Source organism: Ascidiella aspersa, chromosome 9 (assembly GCF_963924565.1).
Source record: "Ascidiella aspersa chromosome 9, kaAscAspe10.2, whole genome shotgun sequence".
In the NCBI taxonomy this organism is placed as follows: domain Eukaryota; kingdom Metazoa; phylum Chordata; class Ascidiacea; order Phlebobranchia; family Ascidiidae; genus Ascidiella; species Ascidiella aspersa.
The window spans coordinates 14,499,211-14,525,056 of record NC_139455.1 but is presented as its reverse complement, the minus strand read 5'-3'; the positions used below and the strand labels follow the sequence as shown (position 1 = coordinate 14,525,056).

Genomic DNA, 25,846 nt, shown 5'->3' with positions numbered 1-25,846 from the left:
AAATGGCTAAAGTTAATTGAATTTATACACCTCCTAGATTCAATAAATTATTATATTTTAGCTTATGCCTTAATAAATAAACAAAATTTACGATTTCTCGAAAATTCCCAAGGGGTGCCCCCAAAAAACTTTGCGAAAGCATTTATTTAATAAAATCTCTTTAAAATATAAATATCAAGATTATAACGTCACAATTGATTTATTTTGTCAACTTAACCTAAGAAAACATTAAAATTTAGAGAGTTCCGTAATTATTTTTATAATTTTTTTTAAATGACCATAGTCTGGATACGCGTGGACGCTTTTACAAACCAATTTTTCAATGTTCTAGGCTACGCTCTTTTTTTGTATGCATGCGTCATATTAAAAAAGGCGCTATCCTGTTAGAAGTACTGATTCTCGATTTCAATTGCCAAGTGTGAGTTAATATCGCGCAAAATATGTGACCATTTAAACTACAAAAATTCTTTATGTTTCGTAACCTAAAAATCTCATACAAAACACTGGCAAAATCCAAAATACAACATAGACAAAGTTCATTCGTAGGATTTACTATAAAATAAAGAATTTTAAGCACATCAGGAGGGAAACCTTATATATGCCATTTATACGAAACAGGCGTTTTCAACAAGCAACGCAATGTAAAGAAGCAGTAACTGTCCAAAAACGTAAAAACAGTGATATCTCCAAAAATATTTATTATAATTGCAACAACTGAGGAACGGTGACCGCTTAAAAGTCAGGATCCCGTGAAGCTGGTGAGGTTATTCAACTTGGCCGTAATGCATTGGCGCCTGCGCTCGCTCAAGCGCAACTTCTCTTGTAAGTCAGATACGCTAAAAAGTACACAAAAAAGACATTGTCAAGAGTTAATTTAACGAAAACTCAAAGCCTATAGCAGAAAACAACTCAAAGCCTATAGCAGTGGTTCTCAACCGGAGTGCCGCGGCACTCTAGGGTGCCATTTTTAACGCTCAAGGGAGCCGAGAGATATTCTAAATTCTTTGGGATTTCAATTTTGGCTCTATTGGTGAGCTTCTTGATACAATTGTTTGTGTGCGATAACAGTGCAAAAAAGTAAAAAAGATTTGTCCACCTTGTTGAACAGTTTATGTGCTGTTTCAATCTCGTTTATTGTAACGTTAAAGGCTGCGAAACACTGGCCTACGGTAAGGTATTATTGTAAACTGATTAATGGTTTTAAGTTTGAGTAAAGTGTTTTTTTTTGGAAAAGAGACGCAAACGCATACCATTTATCAGGACACACTGAGTCCAGCTCGCTTCTCTCAAAACTTCTGATACCGCCATGGTGGTCCATTGGCGTCTCCAAGTCCGGGTTCTTTTCCAGCATTGAAGCCTGGAGAGAGTCGGCGAACACCCTGCGTTATCCAAAATATTTTATAGTTTTGCTTCGGTTATATCATATAATAGTTAAGTGCCTGCCAAAAATATTCTTTAACGGTTACTTTAGAACAGCTAATTTAATTTTGTTTTATATACATTGCAGGCTAAATGAATGTAGAGATAAAGATGGAGGGTAGCCCATCATTTTCCCTAGGGCGAAAAAGTTTTGGAAACGCTCGACTCGACAATGCTTTGGCCTGTTAATAAATTCCCAAGCCCTTGTAGCAGCACCGACCTTCGATAGAGTGAATCCTCGTCAGCCAAATCGCCGCCTGTCTGGTGCGGGTTGCGACGGGTTGGAGATGACGTCATGAAAAACACCCCACTGACATCATTGTCGTCTTTCTTGCCCATCTCCTTAATGTTACCAGACCTTGGGGCGATCGGGACGTAACTATAACGAAGGAAAACCAGTAAGCGAAACACACACTAACAAAAAAAGAGATGTTATGTTGTATTCTATGGCTTAATAAGTGAAATAACCTTTGAGCAAGAGAGTCCAGTTCCGAGTCGATTCCTGTAAAAAGTGACGTCACTGTGCTGCCCTCCTTATATGGAGATCCCCACTGGTTGCAGGGTGGTGTGTGTTGGCGTTCTGGACTTCTGAGAAATGATCCCAGTGTAGAATCGGTATCGATTGGGCGATGATCTAATGTAAATAACGGTACAGTACTTGACTAAGTAAAATATAAAGATAGTATGAAATGACTTATTCTCAATTGAAATGAAAATAATGTGAGTACAACAGCAAAGCTCATATATGCTTTATTTTATGTTTTTAGTAGTTGTTCTTATTAATTTTGAACTAAAGTTTATCACGATTTTAAAAAATGAAAATATTTTTTTTAACTTAAATATTTTTTCTATAGGTACGTATTTGTTTTTAAAATTTTAATTCACGAAACAGAGTGCTTCAACTACAGTTCAATGGTTATATTTTTAAGTCAAACCTATCGTGGATGACGACATGGTCTTGTTTCGCTCCATGCCTGATAGCTTTGCTTGTAATCGAGCTATTTGCGAATCCTGTAAAGTAAGGTTCAAGTATTAGGCTGTGACAAAAAGATAATTAGAATAATTGCGAGGATGGAACTAACAAGCATTGAAACATACACACTATAGACTGTTTATTCGATGAAAGCCAAAATAATTGTTGACCTGAGTAAATGTTGTCTTTGGCAAATATCAAAGCAAAACATCAATAAAATGAAGGTGCACCTTAACAATAATGGTGTCGTTGGCGGCTTCTATAACTTGTTTTCTTGCAAGTAGCTCCTGTTCCAGCTCAATTACGACCTCTCTCGTTGATTTAGCTTCTTCTTCTAGCTTAGCATATCGCTCTGCAGCGTCGTCCAGCGGCTTATTATTACGATCGCTTAGTTCCGCAAGGTGTCGCTCGAGCTCTTGGTTAGTTGCTTTAAGTGATTCGACCTAACGAAGATCACACAATAAGGATTTGGATTCACATACTTTATAGAAATAAGCATGGGTGGATTTGCGGGCTTTTCGCATAACTAAGAAAAAAATTAGTGAATATATTAAGTCGGGAGGTTGCACATATGTGTGACGGCAGTTAAAATCAACCATCCTAGGCACCGAATCAAAAAATTAACAAAATATACTAACAGTTCGCAACATAGAAAAGTGTTGCAAAGCTAAGTAAATTATGCATGGCAATACAAGTTAACCCTTATACGTACAAACCAAAAAGTACCGCTCAGTTTAGAATATTAAACTGCCAGAAAAAGATGTTAGTCAAAAAAAGACGGGAAACAAAATCAAGACTAACCTACCATCATATCAGTCTAAAGAATAAGAATAAAACTACCATTAAAACTACTAAAATAGATAAGTATAGCGTAGTATCGATTGGCGTGAAACTGCGAACAGTGTCTATACATTGTGAAAAGCGAGTAAAGCACAAGTGTAGACGCACCTCGTCTGTGTGTTGCTTATTGAGCCTCATAAGCTCCCCGTGCATCTTATCAAATTCATTCTCGAAACGGGACTCCACCGAGATCTTGGACGACGTTGAGGAAGAGAGTTGTTGCGCAAGATTGCCGATCCTCTGGTCCTGGACGTCGTCAAAACAAGCAGATTTGTTACTTTTATGAAGTCAGGTTTACCTTAAAGGAAATCGTGGATTTTCGGGAAAAAATCTGTTCGGATAGTCAAAAATGGTTGTGCAAAACTATTGTTGCATCATTTCCCTGGCTTATCAAAAATTGATTCGTATAAAATCATATTTATAAAACTCAACGTATAAACGTAATTTTTTTCAAATACCAAACATGAAAATTTGCTGGGCGAAATTTCGTTTTTACGAGTTTGCACCTGAGCGTTTCGATCAGGCAATATTCAGGTAGTATAAACAACTGTGAGATAAGTCAACAGGTTGTTTTAGTGCTTAGGTCAACACAGGACGTGGTTTATCCGGCCTACTTTTATCCACGTTAGGCTTTTATTTAAAATTGGCCACTAAATATGGTTTTGGACGACAAACAAGGTTAAGCAGTACGGTTTCCATCATACGAATAAGACGGGAGGGAAAACTATGTTAAGTGACATTCTGCTTTATGGTGAATTACGGTTACGGCGATACCAAAATTGCTGTGTAGAGTCTTACAGAGCTAATGGGTTATGATTTATCAATAAAATTAGAAGTAGTTTAAATAGGAGCTATATTTGTACTTCGGTCAGTTGCTTGAATATATGATCAAATAGGGAACTTGAGTAGATGAAACAGATAATCACTAACTGTTAGACAGGATTTATACCAGAGGTCTAACTAATCTATTCTAAAGCAAAAATACAAGTCCTTTATCTTAATTCTATTGCGATAACGCACCCTGTTGCACATATAACGACGTGTGTTCGCTCCGCTTTCCAGGACGTATTCGTGTTACTGATGACGTGTTAAGAAGCAACATGAGGAACACGACACACCCAGAAAAGCAAGGCGGGTTTGATAACAAGTAAAGAGACAGTTATTACCACGCGCTTGTAACAAAAATACTTAAATTTAAAGACATAAAATACATTAGCAACTAGGCGGAATAAAGCATAACATTACCTAAGAAACGAGACAGATTATTCACATATGCTCTGTCATCCCCAACTGGCTTCTAAGATAGAAAGGCTTCTTATATTTAAGCGTTCCTCGTTGAAACGCAACAAGATGGCGATTAAGAAACGCATGTAGGGGTTGCATGTACACAAGCACGCTCACAACAAGTCAAACATCCTGTGACATGGGGGTACACGAGGCTGTTCAGCTCGCTGTAGACGGACCGCGTCCAGTGTCAGCAGCTTTGCGGATTTCGGCGAAACAGTGGCGACATTCATAGGCGCAGAAGATCGACAGCTTGTATGTAGATGCCACAACAAGCTGGAAACCCATAGTTTCCGGTAACAAGCTAACTGTCAGTCGCTGAACACAACTGGTTACATATTAGCGTCGATGCTGCGCATTTCGCGGCAAAGCTAAATGCAACATAGCTAATAACTGGATGACTCATAAACAAAGCATTTCTTTATGGGTATTTCAGGCTGAGGAGATGCAACTTTGCGAATTTGTATAATACAATAAATACATCGCGAAATTAAATTAATATTGGTATTTTTATGTCAGAATAAGTAATTATTGGATTTAAATTAACTGCATATTCTGTTTAGACCATTGCTGGAATGCTTACCTTTTCCCCATTTAACGCATTTAACTGGTTGAGCTCAGACTTGATTTGCTCGATTTGCTTTTCACACCTCACCAACTTTCGTTTCTTTACTTGAATATACATATCAAGATAGTGATGTACCTGCTCCAGTTCGGCAACCCTGGTCTCGCTTTTCTCCAGGTCCTTGTGCAACTTGCCCGCCACTTGCAGCTCTTGATCGAGCTTGTGACGTATCTCACTCATTTCGTCACGCATTGTCCCGAGTTGCTCGTCCAGATGCGCCACCTTATCAAGATACAATTTTTATAGTTTTTTAGAAAACGAATTTGTGCGAAACGAATAAATAATTTCTCGTAGGTTTAAAAAGCTAGATTTTCCGAAAATCGGAAATGTAATTGTAAAGTGGCCAAACGCAACCTAGGGAATTTCACTAAAATCATACTTTAATGATTTGTTTTACAGGCAAAAGGTTATTTGAAGGTCACCTGTCCATTCCTTTCCTTGAGTTGATTCTCGGCAGTTTCAAGCTTGGCAGCCAAGTCGAGATTTCGTTTTTCGACATCGCTGCGGAAGTTCTGGACTTGAACGTCAATGTGGGAAAGCTGTCAAAACAAAAAATGGAACTTTGAGATTTTTAAAGAGGCACAGTTTTTTAGTCCATGTAATAAGTCATGTTCAACCGCGGTAATTTTAAAACAGTGACTTTAAATCAGGCATATGTGAATTATTATGCCTTTACACGCCCTGCCAACAACGCAGTGCGAGGAGACTTAAATGCAAATTATTCAGCCACTCACAAACCCGCCGGTTACGTTTAAATAAGAAACCGGAGCACCAAGGGCGACGCTCAGAACGAGTGGGGCCTGCAGCTCGTCTTCAGAAAAATGCTGACGCGGTCAAATTTTCGACAACTCCAGTCAGCAAGATTTTTCGCCGACAAATGGGAACAGAGAAACTCTCGTGTGCGTTTTACCTGCTGGGCACGCTGATGTAGTTGACGCTGGCGTTCCTCGACGATTCTTTCAAGTCGCGTAACCTCTGCCGACTTCCATTCCACTTCCGATTCTAACGATCTAAACATTAACAAAACAGTGTCAAAACAAACACGCAAAGCAACCAAACGTCAGTTCAATAAAAAACGAAGGTTACTTTTTCAACACTCATAATTTAACAACGTTTAGTTGGCCACAGTGTAATTAACTGTGAAGAAAACACAAAATAGAAAGCTATAAAAAAGCCGAGTGACAAATTAGACCAGTCTTTACGCCACGGGTATTGTCCAATGGACCACGCCACTTCAGACGGCCTGCAACGCCTTCTGTTCGCGAGGCTTTGCTTCAATAGGTGTGATGAGCAGGCACATTTTTGTCGCAGAACCGGCGGAACGCTGACGATGCGTTTTCTCGCTGAACGTTCGCATATTGCCACTAACATTGTAGGCGTGAACGTAGTTAACGAGCGAGAGAGGTATTTAAGTAACTATGCAACGGTTAGTTAGTTGTAAACAAATTATTTTGATTGTAAAATTCGGATTAGTGGAACTTAATATTATGACCATTTCCCCTGTTGTTAATTACGTTACAAATCTTGATACTGTTCAAGATGGCATATTATATGGTCTGCCATGTTAAGTTTAGTCACGGTTAATTTAACATCACAAAAACACCAATGGAAAGTAAAACAACACCAAATAAAGTAAAAGGGGAAGATAAATATGATCCAACCAATCGCTACAAAATTAGATGTCAACTTAATATCACAAAAACGACCGACTCGCAAACTATATTTTACAACCCCCATGAAGGGTGTTAAAATAAAATAAAAACAATTTCTGTACAAAATTGTAAATTAAAAAAAGCAAGTGTTAATTTATTGCAAAAATGTTTAACAAAATGTAAGCTATAATATAAAAAATAATTTTAAAACTTTCGCTGTTTACCTTCACGAAAAATTCCAGTAATCTTCCTAACCCTCACAGCCAATCCAGAGGCACTCTAACAAAATCTGAACACTGGGGGTATTTATACTATCAGATGAGCCTGGTAACTAGCAGACGTCGGCGCACACAAACACCACAACCCCTATTCTGCCTTCTTCGCAAGCTGAGCAACACGCGAGCGGCACTCTGAAATGCTCTGTTGTCGTCTCACAACCTTACGAAGACTTTTCGATTTCCGCTCGGAAAAAGGGTAGACAAATTTTAAACACACATGTGTTTTTACTTGCTTTGAATTGTGGCCTCGATGAATAATTCGTCACAAAATCCAGGATTTCCTGACAGGGAAAGTTTGCAGCTGCGTGCCTGCGTCGAATCCTCAAACAGCGCAGAGGTCTTGGTTTCCAATTTGAAACTTACGGATTTTTAATTGAAAACGTTAATATGCACTAGTACAGTTTGCATTAATGAAGCATTACACTTTTACTGTTTAATGATGAATTTTATATTACCACTTAAACAAAACAAAAAATCAAATTGTACAGGTCGGCATAAAAGCGATTGATGTTTTCCCCATTCAAAAAAGTTATAAAGTTATGTGAAGCTTTTTAAGTCGTGTGCTTTATAAGTTTAAAGTGCATCGAACTATACGTAAAGACGCAAATCGTAATTTCGTAATAAAAATTGATGACGTCAAATGCAAAAATTAAGCGAAACGAAAATGCGCGGTATTCTAAAATAACTCGATACAGTTAAACTAAGATAAACTTTCCGAGGACTACAGGCCCCGTCATGAAAAAAGTTTTTTGAGGCATTTAGAAACCTACATTGGAATATTTTTAAATGTTCACACGCAAGACCGATTTTCTAACTGATTAAAGTAGTGAATACGCATTTACGCATTCTCATTTGGCAGAAGATGCGTTTTATAATTATTCGAAAATACGTTTTTGAATTACGATTTTTATAAACCAGTGTCTGCCAGAAGTAGTTATAACTTTGTATTTTGCGCTAGATGCATCTGTTTTTACTACTGCATCTACAGTTTGCCAACCGAACTGCAATCAAAAGTTTTAATGCGTTAATAGGCAATGAACGCCTACACTACAAGCACGCGGTTCCGATTAAGTTTTATCGTGGAGCGGGCCTATTAAATCACAAATCAGTCTGGACACTGCTGTAAATCGCGTTTCATAATTCTAAAACAACAATTTAGGCAGCTGTTTATTTTAGTACCGTTTGTACTGTTCCAACAATGACAAGTTACGCTATTTTTGTTGCAGCCATATTGTTTACCAGTAGCTAAAAAAAAGTAACAGACTCGGGTAAAGATAGGTAAATTTACGTCTTAAAATTCATGCTGGAAAAATATATTGCGACACATATATTACTAGTAATTTGATGCAATCGTTGCGAACGCTTGTATGACGAGCGTAAGAAAAGTGTAAGCTTACAAAGTGCAGCGTACTTCACTGTTATTAGAATGCTACTATAAGTATAGCAGACGATTACTGCAATTGGAACGCTATCATAGGTAGCAGGCAATCAAATCTCCTCACTTTAAACATCGTTTTGTTCGACGTTGGACATTTGTTTTGTTTTTTGACATTTCTAACCCTTAAGAGTCCTGTCGTATGCTTCGTAACGAATGAGCTGTTACATTGCTTTACTGGCCGCGACTACAATAACTGTAGTGAATTTGAACTTATCTGCTGTAGTGAATTTCAACTTATCTGTTTTAAATTCATTAATTTTAAGGGGTGCGCCATACATGCAGATAAATCGAAAGGGTACGCAGCTCAAATTATTTTGAGAACCCCTGCCTTATAGGCAATTACATCAAAGAAATCACACTTGACGTTTCTAAATGTGTATAACTCAGATTTACCTGATGCCTAAAATAATTATTCCAATTTTTATGAAAAAAAATCCTTTATTAATAATACAAGTCTCAAACTAATCCAGCCAAACAATGTTTGTCGGGCGTATGAAAAATCTTTGCGCAAGTCAAACTGCCGGGTTCGCACTTAATCAAGAGCAGTGATCTGTAGCGGAGACGCGTCTTTCCTTTGCACGGAACTCGTTCCATTCTCGCGAGGAAACAATTCAGCCCGCAAAATAACAAAGGCGTTTTTTTGTTCCCACATAAAAAAAAACAGCGTTGTGAGAGAAAGTGAAATACTCGAAACAATGCGAATATACTGATATATTCTAACGATATTTTGCCAACTATAGCTAAACAGCAACCGACCTTTTTGTTTCGTGCAGGTGTTTGATTGCGTGCTCCATTTCTCTGGACTCGCCCAGACAAGTTTCAAGTTCGCTTTGAAGTTCTTCTAATCGACGACTTTCGTCCTTGTGAAGTACGTAAAAGTTAACAGAATCGGAAGTTCAAAATATAATTTAATTCGTACAAAACGCAATGCTCATGATTATGTAAATTTGTGCATAAACACAAGCTAGACAGTCAGAGTTTTATTTAATTCTTAGAAACACATTTTTTTAGTGTTTCTCGAATCGCGACTTAAAAATGTAAAGCTATACTAAAAAAAAGTTAATTCGTATTAAACAAAATAAATGCACTGATTTCTTGAAATAGTAGTTAAACATTTTCTTCACTGACCCCGAACTCGATCTTCTGTTGCGTAAGTTCTTCTTCCAAGTCGCAACATTTATCTTGAGATTTATTCAGTTCTCGTTCAGTGCTTGCCAGCCTCTCTTCTATTGTAGACACTGGGAGAAGAAAATCAAATGATATCATGTTAAGTATGTTTTACTAATAACATTAACCGCAAAAACAATTCATTTCGATTCATTCTTGAAAAAGGTATATCTCACAGCAAAAAATCTTAGAAAAAAAATAAATGTCTACTATTGCTACATTCGTGCAAATTGGGCCACATGATAAAAAAAACATACCTGAGTAGCCTTTTTAATACACTTAAAATGCGTGGTGTTACACAAGAGTATGGGCGGTAGGTAAATAATTGAGGAATAACAATGACCAGTTATTGAGTTGCATTACTCAATGAATACTTTTGTTATGCGCTCATTTTTTTACAGTCCTACTAAGCTTTAATGTGACATTTTTGCGATTATATTAAATCGAAGTTTTTTACCAGCATATACTGCTGACACACGGGCAGTACTAGTTGTTCATGGCTGTTTAACACGAAATCGCTACAAGTCATTCGGTTGGACAAGGTTCCAATCTTGTTCGAGCAATTAAAAGGCAGTGTAAGTGACAGATAAGGCCGAGAGTCGGCAAGGAGAGAAAATATGTAATCCGCGTCCGATCTTTGAGTCAGTGAACTCTGGAATGTGTTCGCCAGCAAAAGTATCCTGTCGGACAAGATACGATACGAGTTTTGCAAATTGTTGCAGAAAGAATTAGGCTCTAATATGTTCGAAATAATCGTGCCGGAGAAGGTCGCTTGATCTGAACATATTCTGGTGCCCTACAAAAATGTGCCGAGTAAGTAATACCAAAGAAGGTCGTTGGGCGAAAGAAAGCGACACATTCCATAATAAAGTATTGCTCTAAGCAACGTATACTGTAAAGCATTGTGACCAAAATTACCTTCTAATGCCTACAAAGTCCAAGTCTAAAATATTAATTAACAACAGTATTTTGGGGCCTTAAAATAACGAAAATTTAGCCCTAAAATATTGCCTAACTGCAGCAGAGAATTAACAGTTAGTATTTGTAAGAGGTTCGTTGCGGTCTCTTAAAAACGGCGGTCACCAAAGTAAAATATTAAAAAAATGTTTTACTGCAAGGAAAGAAATGGGCGCAAATCGTTATTTGACCATACTTAAGTGACGATAAATGGGTACGTTACAGGTTCGTTCTTTATTAGCTAAATTTTATTTTTCTATCTATGTTTCTTGTATATATAATATATTTGCCATCCTAGGCACAATTAAATGAATTGGCAGAAGAGAGAAGTGACGCTATTCACATACAACCAGCCTAACGTTTACAGTTTGTAGTGTAGCAGCTTATATTTTAATGATGAGATAATTCCACATATAAATTATAAATCTATCGGTTGAAATTGAAACATCGATATCAATCTAAAAAGATTTTTTCATGATGGACAAAGAAAAACCACTACTAACCCTGTTCAATTTTTTCTTCCAACTTTCCCTTCATTTCCTTCCACTCGAACTGGACACGCTCGAGTTCATTTGACTTGTCATTGTTTTCCCGCGTCAATTCGGTCACGTGATCTTCGATAGAGACGAGCTGCTCCTTGCATTGCTCAAACTCCTCGTCCACTGTCCTAAAAACATCGGCGGCTTTAAAGCAGTGGTTCTCACAGTTATAGCTTAACAATTAACCTATCCACACGGCAAGGTGTTATGTAATAACTAGGGCGGTTATTTTTTAAAACAAAAATGAAATTTAGACATATTAAATTCCAATTTTGACAAATTTTGACTTGAAAATAATTTATTTTGTCAATGTTGTGACCTTTTGGGAAAACACTGATTTAAACAACACGTTGTTGTATGAAGCATCGCATATCATTAAACTCTTGGCGTCGTTTGTTATTTGTTAATAACGTTTCAACCAAGAATTTCAAAGAGCCCACTATAGTTTTTGTCACTTAAACGCTTAGAATTTTGACCTAACGTATAAAGTTTGACAAAATTGACTTTTTTCATCAAGTAAAAAAATAATCGCCCTAGTAACCATAATTTTATCGGTTTACTGATTTAGCGATAGTGTACACTCGGGTATTTGTGCTTAGCTGTATGCCTATTTGTAATACAAATTGGGTATTTTGGAAAATGTTTGGCCTACGTTCTGCTTTTAATTGCGGATTAGAAAAATACACGAAATGGAACATACACCATAGGGTATGATTATATTATCTGATTAAACAGCTAACAAACAGAAAAAAAAGTTTAACGTTGTCGCTGGCGATGTGATTTTCGGGAAAGAAAAAAAAACAAAGTAAAAACGCTTTGGAACTGACTTGAGTGCCTCGTTTAGCTCCCGGAACTCGTTCTTCTTGCTGTCAAGCTCGTGGCAGGCGATGCGCAGTTTATCATCCATTTCCTGCACGAGGCACTTGTTGCTCGCATCTTCGCGCGACAGACGCTGCTCCAGCGTTCCGACCTTTTTGTGGATAACAAATACAACTTGCAGCGGCATGAAATCGCGAAACAAGGCGCCTCGTCACTTAAATCAAACCAATTTTCGGTGAATATGCTGACATCCCTAAAGGCTGTCGCATGATAAATTAACAATCAAAGGGCAAACGTTTTGTTAATGTGTTGATCATGGCATTCATATTGTTTAGGTTTCGAAAATTATTCAAACTTCAAGCGAGCCAAGTTGAGGTTTTTAAAACTCTATGATCTTTCTTATGAAATGCGAGATATTGGGGTAAAATGAACCAGCAGTATGTACGATGTTCGTGTAAGCAAATGACCTATGGTGGCACATTGAACACAAGCTTTCAACAATATTTGTGTTTAGTTCGAGCCAGAAAGTAATGGACATCGAGCTTCATGTTTAATGTTTAGAGTTGTTGTCAGGGAACTTATTGTATTACTTGTAGGCCACAGCACAACTTTACATTGGTAAAATCTTCTCGAACATTACAAACCAGAGAGGTTTTACAATTCTTTTGAAGACTAATATAATTACAATACAGGTTTGCATTACAATGTTCAGTCATTTATTTTCAGCACGTACGCCAGCGACATACACTAAGGTTTCTATGAAAATGTATTAACATTATTTTGTTGATGTAATCATTCTATTACTTGCAGTCGAAGCTAACCAAGCACGAGATGCCTTGACATTGTAGTTGCCCTCACGGCAGTTGGTGTTACTACCCCGAAAGAAGCCGACCTTTGTTTACTTTTTTTTCTTATTTATTCGAATTAAGATATAAATGCCATTCGAGTAAGCCCAGGGTTGTTCCTAAGCAAAAATTTACACTCGCCAGCCTGGCGAGCGGCTATCAATCAGCACTCGCCCGGTTGGAATAACACTCGCCAAATTTGTTGGCACGCCGTCTGCAAATTTACGTCCTAGCGCGGTCATTTCTTGGGTTATCAATAACCTGTCTTACAGTTTCTACAAGTGTCTGGTCGTTTATTTCCATGCATGGATGAACAAATTAAAGACCCGTAAAGCAGTTTACGCCTAAAACAATGTTTTTTAGTATTTTTACAGTATTTAGTGAAAAAAATAATACTGACAATTTAGTAGCCACGGCTTCCCTGTTTTCCATTTTTTTTAAATCCTCGCGCTTTCTGGTTTTCATATTCTGGTTTTTCTGTGTCTAAAGGACGTTCCACCGCAGGTTACTTCGCGCCACAAACAAAACACCACATTTCTCCCAACACTAAGTTACTGGTTGAAAATAATTGTAAATTTCTAACTAAACCATTTATTCGCAAAGTTCACAACCATATGCACAAGAGGTTCTGTGCTACGCGACGCCCCAAAGTGGGTCGTTTCAATTTTCCAAGGACGTCCGCAATGCTTTCGATTCGTATCTAAACATACAGTAATTGCAAAATAAATGATTTACAGACAGTTTATTTTAAGCTTTGGCTAGCGGACGTCCCACATGAACTTACGTAGAGTAGACTATTTGCCAATTCTAAGCTATAGTTGCGCAAGTAGGCAATATTTTAAAACACACTGCTTACAACTATTATTAGAACTTATTGTTACCAAAACTGCAGCAATTGCTTATAATTTTCGTATACAAACAATTCAATCAATACAATAAAGTAAGATTATTATCGCTGGGTACATCGTAAGTCCAATAAACTTTTTCAAAGGCGTCAACGATGCGGTTAAACATTTAAAAATTAACAACGTTTAAGTTAAACAATCAACCTCATAACTATCTAACACTGCAGCAATGACGTCTTTGATTGTTTGCCGGTAAACGATTATTTAAAACGGGACAAAGAGTTTTTTTTGCGAGTTTCGAATGTGACTGACTTCGATTAACCGTATTATAACTGGCGATAAGTAATATTTTGCTTTAGTGGTGCTTAACACAAGTTGTCCTACCTACACCAACTAATTAAATATCTCGCCGAAGCCACTCGCCAGTCGGGCGAGTGGGTGTCAATCAGCACTCGCCAGGAGCGATTTGCACTCGCATTGGCGAGCGGGCGAGCGCTTAAGCCCAACCTTGAAGCCACTGTGTTATTAATAAATTATTGTACACTGATAAAAGTTTAGTGTCGGATCGGGTCCAGTAATTTTCAGTTCTACTCGATCGTACACGTTATAAAACACTATCTATAAGGTTAAGAGATTTCATCCTTATTTTTAGTGTACTGCAGTGGGGGTGGCCAACCGGTGGGTAACACAAGCCTTGTGCGGCTCTTTTTCCCTATTTGATGCAGCTCCTACTTCTTGTTCTATTCAAGTTTTTAAAGTACAAGCACAACGTCGCTTTCGTACGCCTAAGGTACCGATTATTTGCCGATTTTGACTCATCTTTTTTTTAAACAACCAATAGATTTTAAAACTTCCTACATTTTTGAATTTATTTAATTTTACGCATAAAGTTGATGGTCAGACTTACCTTAGATTGAAGTGTCGTCTGGGACTCCTCGAGCTCAGCGATGCGTGATGCAGCCTGCTCTATCATCACGTGGCGCTCCTGGAGTGCTCCTTCGAGTTGCACTCTTTTCCTACTCTCCTCCAGAATAGCGCTCTGTGCGAGTTTAGCCTCGCTTTCCAGACGAGCAATCTGTGATAATACAAATTCACTATATATTCTAATAAAATATGTAAACTATAACACCTGCTTGGTAAATTAGGTACAGTATAATATTATTTCCTTTTAGTCACTGAACGCAGCATTATTTATGTCTTTAACTTGTTACAGAACACCCCTATACATTAACACAAATTATAACGTAACGATAAATGTATTACTTGTAATAACGTCTAGATCAAACTTCAACCATTAACCGAAATAAAAACAACATCGACTAAAATAGGCCTAATACCCATAATAGTTGTAATAACCGTCTGAATCGGAATAGGTCCCAAATCCGTCGGAATAAGACTTAAATGGTCAGCATCAGGCCTATACAACTATTTACCTACCCCAAACCCTACCACTTACGACAACACTAACTTCCCTAATAATTTTAACCCTAACCCAATTTCTAACCCCTACCATTCCCCTCAACCCACTAACCCCAAACAAACAGAGACAAACAATCCGGCACCCCAACTGCGCCGGCCAAACTAGGGCGTCCAAAGATCAACACAAAAACGGTCGATGCTATACAGGTGTCCCCTAATTGTCCAATACCCTCTACCTACAGCATTCGGGGTTATTTGAGCCATTTAGGCCTTATTCCAAATAATTTACATTTCGACAGCTTTAGATCTTATTTAAACGATTTTTGATCTTTTTGTGTGTTCCAAAAAAAAGAAAAAAATGGAGGATAGCTGTGATTGTAGGTCTGATTTTAAAATGACGCATAACAAGGATAAAATTACACATAATAACCATCGCAAAGACTAATGACTTTTCCGTGTGATTTTGTTATACACAGCTTTAAAACACAATCTGAACGATCTTCATACCTTAAAAATTTACAATCATGTTTCAAAAATTACTTTTTAAACAGCGTTTCCCAACCTTTGTACTAGCGCCCCTTTTGGGTCGACAGATTTTTTAAACGCTCCCGATGTTACAACAGAACAGGGGTTTGATTTAAGATGCTTGTTGGGAGACGGCATAACAACTATAAAATATGGCTTTGGAAAATCACGACATAAACTGAGCAACTTAAATGTAGTTTAAATAAATTTACGTCGAGGGTTTAACAAATTTGGCGCTTGGAAAGAAAATAAAAATCTAATTTAAATCGACAAACATTTTAAATTTGAAGTGCAATCATGATAAAACAAATTTAAAAAACAAAGCGTCCTGAAACATATGCTACCATAAAGCCAAACAAGTTTAGCACGAAGCGAAAGTTTGTGCAGATTTGTCTTCAATTGACAAAAATATATTTTTAAGGGAGCATGAATTAGTGTTGATGATTATGGGTTCTTAAATATACTCAATAAAACAAAGTAAATAGAGGTAAATAGAGACTAATACCATAATTTTACCTAAACTTTCATATATTTTTTTCACTCTGGAGTCACAGACCAGTGAGATTATTGCAACCAATTTCGACAAAATCTAAACAGTTGCTCGTTGAAACATTCACACAAATGTGTGTTAATAGCTGAGATCTAGCCCTTCGAAGCCCTTCACATTTGTGTGAATGTTTCATAGAATAAATGATATGGTACTGTGGATCCCCTTCAATGAGGTTGCTTGTACTAACAGATTGAGCAAGCATTAGCGTATGGTTGTTTCTCGACTCGTTCCCTTCTGAGCCTGTATAGCTCAGTTGGTAGAGCGACGGTCCCGGCTTGACCGGAGGTCGTGAGTTCGAACCTCACTGCAGGCTAGTTGTTTTTCTAGTCTGCTCTGCTTGCATCATAGATCAACAGATTCGGTGAGTCTGCGATGGCTTTCGGTGTACAGTTGCTCGGATTTAAAGTCTCGACTTTAATGAATGCTACCCGAAAATCGATACAAAAAACAAATGTATTTAGTAATAATAAAGTTCCTAAAGGCAATACGCACCTGCGAGCATTTTGCGGCGACCTGTTGTTGGAAGCTGGTGTGAGTCTGGCCAAGCTGGTTGACGTATACCGAAAGTTCGCTTTTGCAACTCTCCAAGGACTCTTCAAGCGAACACACCTGAAGACTGTTCGATGTAAGCTGTCGAGCAAAATGTAGTCCTTTAAAACGAATTTAAAATGTCCTACAATTTTGTTATTACATATACTGTACAAACTTTTGTCGGATTTAATTGTCAATTTTATCAAAAGAGGAATATACAAGCGGGATGCACAAAATTAGTCGGTTCTTCACGCGAGTGATTTGCGTTGCTCAAACTTTATGTAAATTATTGCTAAATAAACCCTTTTAAGACCAAGGTAGAATGTTTAAAATGTTAAGTGTATCTGACAATTTCAGAAAAAAAATTTTGGAAATTGAGGACTATTTAAAAAGTATTGAAGACTATTTGATGGGTACAAATCAAAATTACAAAAAAGAGTACAAACCCAAAACGTTAGAATTATTTTAAATGAAGTAAAACGGGCACAATGTTAATCTTTGTAAAAAGTACAACCTTCTGTTCGAGGATGTTGACGGCTTCCTCGTGACTCTGGTTTCTCGACACCTCCTCTCTCTCCATGTGCAGGATCCTCTTTTCCTGAGCCGCGATCCTCTGTTCCGACTCTTCCAACGAGTCTCGTAATCCGGCAACCTCCATCGAGCTGCTTGCAGCTTTGCTTTTGTATCGCTTCGATTCCTTCTCCAACTAAAGTGATATGGGTTTAACGTATGTTTAGAAATGAATTAAATCAAACAATTTGTTATCTACAGTAATTACAAGCATGAACTATTCGTATATGTCATGGTTCTCAAACTCTTTCACCTGGTAGAGCATTTTGTTTCCTCGAAATAGTTCAGGACCAAAACAAAATGTTAAACCAACAATAACTTAAAAAAATGAATGAACAATAATAAATTTAAGATACACATTAATAATAATAATGATATATTTCAACTAATAGAGTTCAGCGGTTAATAAATATAAAATATGTTGAGCTGCCCCTAGAAGCTTCCTTGCGGACCCCATATTGAGAAGATCGAAATTAGCATAACATAAACGTCGGAATAAAACGCAGTTGAAGAATAAGACTAAAGAACGACTAATAATATCTCATTCTCAGAATAACATCAAAATCATATCAAGACTTAAAACCGAAACCCTTCAGAAAAAGACCTAAACAGCCACAACAAGATTAAAACAAACTCTTCATCACAAACTTCACAAATTATTGTAACAGTAACACAGATAAATCCTACCCATTACCCAACCCTAGCCCCAAACAAGGGAAAACAGTGCGCTGCTTAAACTGTGGCAAACAAACCTCGATGGCAGGAAGGCAGCAAGAAACCCTCTCCTTAAGGTTTTAGATTGTATGTTGGCCATTTATATCTTATTCTGATTTATTTTCGAGTTCTGACTGTATATTCCGTTAAAGATATTACTTTCTATTCGGTTTTATTATCGTGTTTGTTAAATTGCTATGTTATGGATAATGGCGCTTTATATATTGTTACTTTATAGGTCCTATTGTGTGTTTCTTGGGATATGTATGAGTTTGAGTCGATCTTTATCATCTTAATGTTCAAATACATTCACTATCAAATTCAAATTCCGTAAGTATGGCATTTTCCATTTTCGATTCCAAACTTTTAAAATTGTTTATCAAGATGCTCCGAGACCAGTGCATCACAACCTGTGTTTCCCGAGGTTTATTGCTTTTTAGGGTTAATTTTAATAAATCAGACGAATGTACACGAAAAATATACATGGTAGGCAATTTGGCTTTACACACCAATACAGGTGTAACATAACAATCTGTCGTTTTTATTTGCAACTTTTTAAACCTATATAACGTTCAATCGCCACTTGAAGGTCATATTGCAAAAAAGCCAATAGTTTTTTTTAACAAATACAACTACGGGGTGATAAGCGCATCTATACTGTTGTGTAACAATGGTTCTAATCTTTTTAACAAAGCTGAAAGGGAGACTAACCAAACACTTGTCTAAACCCATGAAATACCATTGTAAAAGTATTAGTATATTGACCTTTACCTCGGTGTGAAGTGTTTTATTCAATCTGTTGGGGCGAAAAAAATTAAGCAAAACAGTAACAGTTCATGGCATAATTGACAGATTTCTTTTCCAAATGCTATTTAAACGCCGTGTCCATGAAACGCTCGTAAGAGAGTACATATATATTTTATGAGGGCCATAAAACCGCATAATTAAAATATAAAGAATGAAATACGACACTTTTTTTGCACCTTTAGCGCATTTCATTCTAAAACACTGCTTTATTTCTAATTTTTGTTTGTCGATTGAAATATATTTTGTGGGTGTGCCGCCGACTTTTTTACTTCTGTAAGTGTGCCACAAGCAGAGTTGCGGGGTCGAAGTCAAGTAAGACTATACATAAAACTACCCTCGAGTCCCGAGTCCAACGTGCACATGCGCATTACCCAATTTGGAAACTGATAATGCAGCAAACTGTAAATTGTCAAAGTATAATAGCGAATTGTAGAATATTTTTCAACCATGTAATGTTTGCGGATGAATAATTATAACACCCCCATGAGTGGATTGCGGTATATCCGCCCTATTTTAGTTACATAAATTCGCGAAATACAACCTGTAAAGTTTATTGGCCGCATGGAACTTGGCTTATTTTTAACCAACTTCGCAGGCCTGGCCACAAGTATAAAAAGATTGCGGAGCACTGTCTTAAACGAAGGAAAAAGAAAACGCTAGTACAGTCCTAATAACAAAATCCGAATTTTCGGTCACCACCCATTATCGTGCTGTTTCGATCCTAAAAGCGGAAATATCAAGTGAAGTCATATTTTCTTTTCAAGTAAAAAAACTTTACCACTGCGACTTGTTCCAGCAGTTGATCGGTTTGTTCCGTGTGCATCTTCTTTGATTTTTTAAGTTCCTGTCGATGCGCAGTATTCTCTTTACTCATTTTAGTTGCGGCGTTTTCTAGCGCTCGCGTTTTCTCCATAGCAACCTCCTCACTTTCTGTAACCCTCTTTGACAAATTTTCGTTTTCTATTTTCTAAAACGAAGGGAAAGTTTTTCTTACTAAAGAATACAGATTTCACAGACAGGCCTAAATGTAAAACTATAGCTGATTAATAGAGCCGCAAAAAGGGAAGTTTAGATATGAGTTAATTGAGCGAGTTTAAATGGCTTCACCAGCAATATTGCAGGTGTCACTTAACTTTGGATCACATAACGAATTTCTTGAGTAATTGGAATAAGAATGTATATTTAAGTAAGTGAAAATATGTTAATTTTATTTTACCATGTTTGAAAGCTCTTTTTCAACTTTTGAAAGTGACAGCTTCATTTCGTCGGCACGCTGTTTTAAACAGAGGTGATTTTTTTGTTCATCCTCCAGCACAAACTAAAAAATTGAAAACAGCAAGATTACGAATTCCGCTATTATCTGAAATAAAAGTGTAAATGACATGGCTTGCTTAGGCACTATTTTATTGAGAATTATTTGCTATGTGTTCCTAAAAAACAGTAATAAACAAAACCAGTGTGTGTCAATCCAGTAACTTATATGTCCAGAGATACGTCTGTGGGATAGTAATGCACTTGTTATTATTTTTATTTTGTATTAATACTATTGCATTCAATATGCTAATTGCATTATCACGTATAGAAGGCAAATAGTGCGCACGGACAAACAAATAAAATTCGAAAAATAAATACATTTTCAGGGTATAATTTAAAAAACTTTAAATTGCGCAACAAGGTGGGGCCAATAAATTAATACTGAGTACAGGGGTCGGAAACCTATCATAATGATGAAGAAAATTCTTTTGATGAAGAAATCTTGCTTGCAGATATAAATCAAAGCTATCATTCTAGCATGATCTGAATAAAACTGCAGGCAGCCATGGCCGCTTTCCTAACTTTACATTTACTTTTTTAACGTACATAGTACAAAATTTTTGGCGCTTCGCGCGAATGTTTTTATTTCCTTTATAGGGTCATATTCTTTCAACAGAATTCCGCAATTCATGTTGTGCAAACTTAGGTAATTCATTTGTGGTGCATATTATGTTCTGTTCTTTAAATTAGATGAAACAACAGCCCTGCCTAATTTCAAAATAAAAATAAAAACAGCTCCTCTGGTAATTTTCTTTACCAACGTTTCGGCAACCTATGCAAGCCGCCTTCGTTAGGGTGAATGATCACCAATAACACCAAAACAGACGTGATGCTCTCGGTTGCCGAAACGTTGGTAAAGAATTAAAATTACCAGAGGAGCTGTTTTTTATTTATATTACTATGCCTGGTAGCAACAGTTTATATATTATAACGTATTATATAGCTCTCATGGAAATACAACCAAGAATACTTGACTTTCATGGCTCCCTTTGCTAAAAGGTTCACGACCCCTGGTTTAGTAGAACCATTTATAAACATCAACAAGGCCGGCCTTGTTTTTGCGATCAATTTCGTTTTGTTGTGGACCATTTTATGTTTTGTGCGTAATGAAAGTGGTGTGGCATCTCGATACATAACAACGATATACCCACGACTGTCAGGTGTTAAAGTTTTTACGTAAAAGTAGTCCTTTGTCATTATAAAAACAGTAGTTTAGTCATTTTAGATGTTTGTTGCATAATAAATTAAACTATTGACGTTGGAAAGGGTAACAAACGCCGGTGTAAATTTTCCGGCCCTTGACATATTTCCCGAATGATCCTAGAATACATTAATACACTATCCGGCCCACAATCTCCCAATCTTTACAGTTTCTTGCTCGCGACCGTTCTCCTGCTCGCGACCGCCAGTTCTTTTTTAAACGATATTTATTTGCAAAAAGCCGAACTTCGTATTTAGTGTCCCAAACAGTTCTACTTAATTTTGTATGTAGATCGAGTGCCTTAAAGGCTTGATTATAATTAATTAGTAAGATTCTTGTTAAAAAGTCATAAAAGCGGCCTTTCAAAGTTGGGTATTAGCGAAAGTGTTAATTAATTACCTGTTTTTCTTTTAGCGCTGATGTTCGATCGCTAAGCCTCTGTTCAAGACTCTCACATTCCAATGATTTGTCCTTAACACGATCTTCCAGGTCATTAATCTATTAATAACATAGGCCATTGATAAACGGGGTTTAACGTTAACCAAGTTCGTCGGTTTTCATAATTAAATGGGATGGGGTCAGTGCAAAATCCTTAGCAACGACCCTAATTTATCAGCAATAACTTGTTTAAATACAACGTTACTATAACGGCTACTATGTAATATGCCGGTATTTGTACTTTGATAATTTGTTGAAAATTTAGGTAGGTGAGCTTGACGAATGCGTGATCAATGTAAATTTGTTATAAAAATGAGTTATCTGGAACACCTTTTTCACTAGTGAGCTCTTTTCTTCTTCCAATGAGTGGACCATCTCCTCGAGTTGGTTCGTCTTTCTTTCGCCTAAACGACCAACCAAAATGTCAGTCAAGAAATGTGACTTCACCAAACGATTGATAAAATACTGGATGGAAAAAATTACAACAGGCCCTAACACAACGAAACATTAGGCTACCGCTGAACTAACAACATTGTTTATGTTAATTGCTCAAAGTGCGATTAATTATATACCTATCCTTGATTTTTCCACCACTTGCAGAAGTTCACATTGTATTTGTTCTAACTTATCTGACTCGGCAGTGTGACTTGCAAGACGAGCCTGCAAAATAAAATAAATTGTCAAGCTCAAAAAACAATTGCTCTGTTAATTTCACTTTCACCAACCTCAAGTCTTTTGTTGTATGCATCTTTTGATGCGAGTTTCATCTCTAATTCAAGGATTGCAGATTGATGCTGCCTTGTTGCACTACAGTTTAGTGAATCATCTACAAACAGTAAATGTGTGAAGTATCAAACTATGGCGATTAAGAACGTAAAAAAACGAATTCAATAATTGCAATTAATCATGTTGAGTTATACCCGTGGTTTTCTGTTGTTCAATGATAACTTTGTTCTTGAGCTGAAATAAAAAAATGTTGAATATGAAAGTCGAATTAAAAAGGTTTTTGAAGAGATATTCAAACATCACGTTTGTTTACTTCTTTTACCTCGTTTCTAGCATGATCCAGATCACTTTTCAAGGATTTCAATTCTTTTTTAAGTTTGTCATTTTCTATTTTGAATGTGGAAATCTCAACATTGTGCTCCTGGTCCTGCTTAGCTACTTTAGACAAAGTGGAGGAGAGGTCTTGGTTTAAAGATTGGAGTTGTGATTTTTCAGTGGTGAATTTCTAAATAAAACATGGCACCATTGTATTCAAACTGAAGTTATTTGTTTTAAGGTTGTGAATAGAAAGTTTATAACACCAGTTTGTACAGCAAAAATACAACAAAATAAAAACTTTCAATTAGCCACAAAGTTTGTCTAATTTATTTAAAATAAAATAAGAAATTTTCGAAATTACCAAAAACAATTCTAATATACAAAGTCAAGCATCTGTGATATTTTAGGCAGAGCGAACCAAACCTTGATTTGCTTGTGCTTTGCAGCAAGTTCATCAACAAGATCTCTGATTCTATTTTGAGCTTGATCAAGTGTCTTGGAAACCTCAATACCCCGAGAAACACTCTTATTTTGCAAAGAGTTGCATTCACTTTGAGTTGTCCTAAATTGGAAAAAAATTGGAGTAAATTATAAATATTTTACCACTATTAAAGTAAATGCTGCTTTAAATACAAGCTAAGGTAAGGCATTATGTTTTTTTAAATTACACTTACTCCAGCTCTGCTGTCAAATGAAGATTTTTTGCTTTTAAAAAGCTTACTTCCTCCAGCACCGAGTTGTGTTCTGTGGTTAATTTATCCAAATCATGCATATACATTTTCTGCGATTCATTGAACTTTTCAGCCATTTCATGCTGTAAGTCCCTTATTCTTTGAGCATAGTTTAAGCTCTGTTGTTTAAAAGTTTCCTTTTCACTATTTAATCTGAAATAGATTTTTTAAACTATGAAACTAAATAATATGTTATCGAACATAAGTTAATGCCATGCATAGGTTATGTTATGGAAACATTTTATTCAAAAAAGATAGAACTGTAGACCATAACAATTTTCAAAATGTAAAAAGAGAACCGACTTTTCAAAAATGTGCAATGGTGTTTTTGTAACATTAAATAATGAGTTCAAGGTTTCAAATAACTTGATCATTAAACAAAATGATTTGACTTAAAATAACCTGAATAATATTTGAAGGCAAACAATAAAACAAAGCAGTAGGTGTTTTAAAATAATGTACTTTGGGTAAAAATTTAATTATGTCCAAAAAATTAAAAAAGTTTAAAAAAATTTAACTAATGTGTTGACCAGGACTAGGGCTATTTTAGAAATGATTTGACTGGAAAATAAGTAATTATAAAATACTTTGATCATTACAAACCTTTTAAAAATTGACGAACTTTTAGCTAAGTCAGATCTCATATGAAAGACATTAGCTTCAAGTTCACATATAATTTGGTCTTTTTCTAAGCACATTAAATCTTTTGTTTCCAGGTCTTGCTCATTCTTTCTGTAAAATATGAATAACTCCCAGTTAACCAGGCTATGAGGCCATCCAGAACTTAAAAAATAAAATAACAGACCTCATATGACACTATGCATAGATTTTATTAGCTTTTCTTAGGTACCTTATTTGCCTTTGATTTGCCTCTATTTCATCAGTCAAACATTCAATTTTATCTGACACATGGCGGGGTAAACTATTTTGCTTGGAATATGAAGAGGTTGAGTTGTTCTGTAATGCACAAATGTGTCACACCAAAACAATACATTTCAGGGCAATATAATCCTAATATATGTATAGCACTCAAGGAGTATAAACACTGAATCTTTGGGGTTCGGGGGCTTTATCATGTTGGCAGTTTGTTTGTTTTACTGAACAGACAACGAAAATGAGCATAGGAATGGATGACAAACATTCACTACAATAAAAAATTATATATATATATTATATATCTATAAATATAAACAGTGGTAATTACTCTACAACAAACAAGAAAAACTCTTACTGAAACATGCTCTCTTAACTGAGAAACAAGAGCCTTGAGTCGACTATTATCTGTAGATAAGGTGGAGATTTGGTCCAGCAGCTGATCTGACTGTGCATCAGAACCAACCAATGTAACAGATGTTGCATTCGATCTTGCGGAGATTGGCTTAATAAATAAAAGCCACAATACAAAAATAAAAAAGCCAAATAATAGAGTCATTAAATTAGGGGTCATTTAAAACATTTACAAACATATTACGCAAGAAAATAAAAAGATAAGAAAACAAAAAAATGTAAGAAATAAGGATATATACATATTTTTTGCATAAACAATACTGTATTTGTATATATACCGTTTAGAATATTTAAATGTTTTCCTCTATTATCACTGTACTGTTTAAATTGCCAATAGTGCTATATAACATATCACAAAAGGTGCACTTAAACGGTGACAGAATGTTTTGCTTATATATCAATGCAATAAGGTTGCCAAATTTTAACTTGCAAAAGGTTAAAATAAAAAAATAAACACTCACTCGGCAGGGGCTTATCTGTGGAGACTGGCCTTCATTGCTTTTGTTGAAAATCAGTGATGGTAGAGTTACGTCGAATTCACTTTTTTGAATGGGTTCCTGTTCAGTGTGTAAGTTTACTACAGAACTGCTTCCAAAATGAGTGGATCTATATACATTAGACCATGCCAACCTTGGTGGTTGAGAATGTCTAAACTCTTGACTTGGTTGTTTTTTTGGTGAAAAACAACCAGCAGCAGGGTGACGAATCGGGCTTGAAGTAAACTTTGGCTGGGAGTGGCATCGGCGCATTTCATTTTTAGGAGCATTATTTTCTTTTCCTGCAAAGTTTGTTTCTGATAATGTCTCTTCCATCAATTCCTCCAGGGTGAGTGGAGACATTGGCCTATGCTGAATCGACGTCATTTAATTTGGAATTCATATATGTAATTTAAGAAATCACTGAGTCTACAAATAAAATTCAAATGAAAATTTTTACTTCACTATCACATTTTAAAGTATAATACCGTAAAATTGAAAATCTGTAAAAAATTAACCTCATTTAACATCGTTCTATACAGTTTGCACAGTGTGTTT

The 25,846-nt window shown here is 36.3% G+C and overlaps 1 protein-coding gene across 1 annotated transcript; it reads right to left on the bottom strand.

The window, feature by feature from the left end:
* Positions 1–348: 348 nt before the first annotated feature.
* Positions 349–25,846, bottom strand: LOC146133141 (uncharacterized). Its single transcript, XM_083397656.1, has 31 exons — positions 25,274–25,846; positions 24,757–24,903; positions 24,376–24,482; positions 24,129–24,257; positions 23,469–23,678; positions 23,218–23,356; positions 22,799–22,981; positions 22,671–22,710; positions 22,476–22,576; positions 22,323–22,410; positions 22,081–22,154; positions 21,712–21,810; positions 20,014–20,115; positions 19,576–19,764; positions 17,221–17,412; positions 16,668–16,805; positions 14,589–14,756; positions 12,000–12,142; positions 11,137–11,300; positions 9,638–9,747; positions 9,266–9,369; positions 6,052–6,151; positions 5,564–5,680; positions 5,100–5,363; positions 3,341–3,478; positions 2,623–2,835; positions 2,355–2,430; positions 1,888–2,053; positions 1,640–1,798; positions 1,251–1,379; positions 349–836 (listed from the first exon to the last, which is right to left on the bottom strand). Exons 1-31 carry the CDS (start codon positions 25,673–25,675, stop codon positions 740–742), a joined length of 4,488 nt encoding a protein of 1,495 aa, XP_083253782.1. The 5' UTR covers positions 25,676–25,846; the 3' UTR covers positions 349–739.

What these genes read in the sequence shown, in the direction of transcription:
- LOC146133141 (XM_083397656.1), bottom strand. Translation starts at nt 25,675, where the DNA reads ATGACGTCGATTCAGCATAGGCCAATGTCTCCACTCACCCTGGAGGAA. An exon ending in TGGATCATGCTAGAAACGAG is followed by an intron (nt 22,711 to 22,798) that starts GTAAAAGAAGTA and finishes TTTTTATTTCAG; the next exon opens with CTCAAGAACAAAGTTATCAT. An exon ending in AAAAAGAGCTTTCAAACATG is followed by an intron (nt 19,765 to 20,013) that starts GTAAAATAAAAT and finishes CCTTCGTTTTAG; the next exon opens with AAAATAGAAAACGAAAATTT.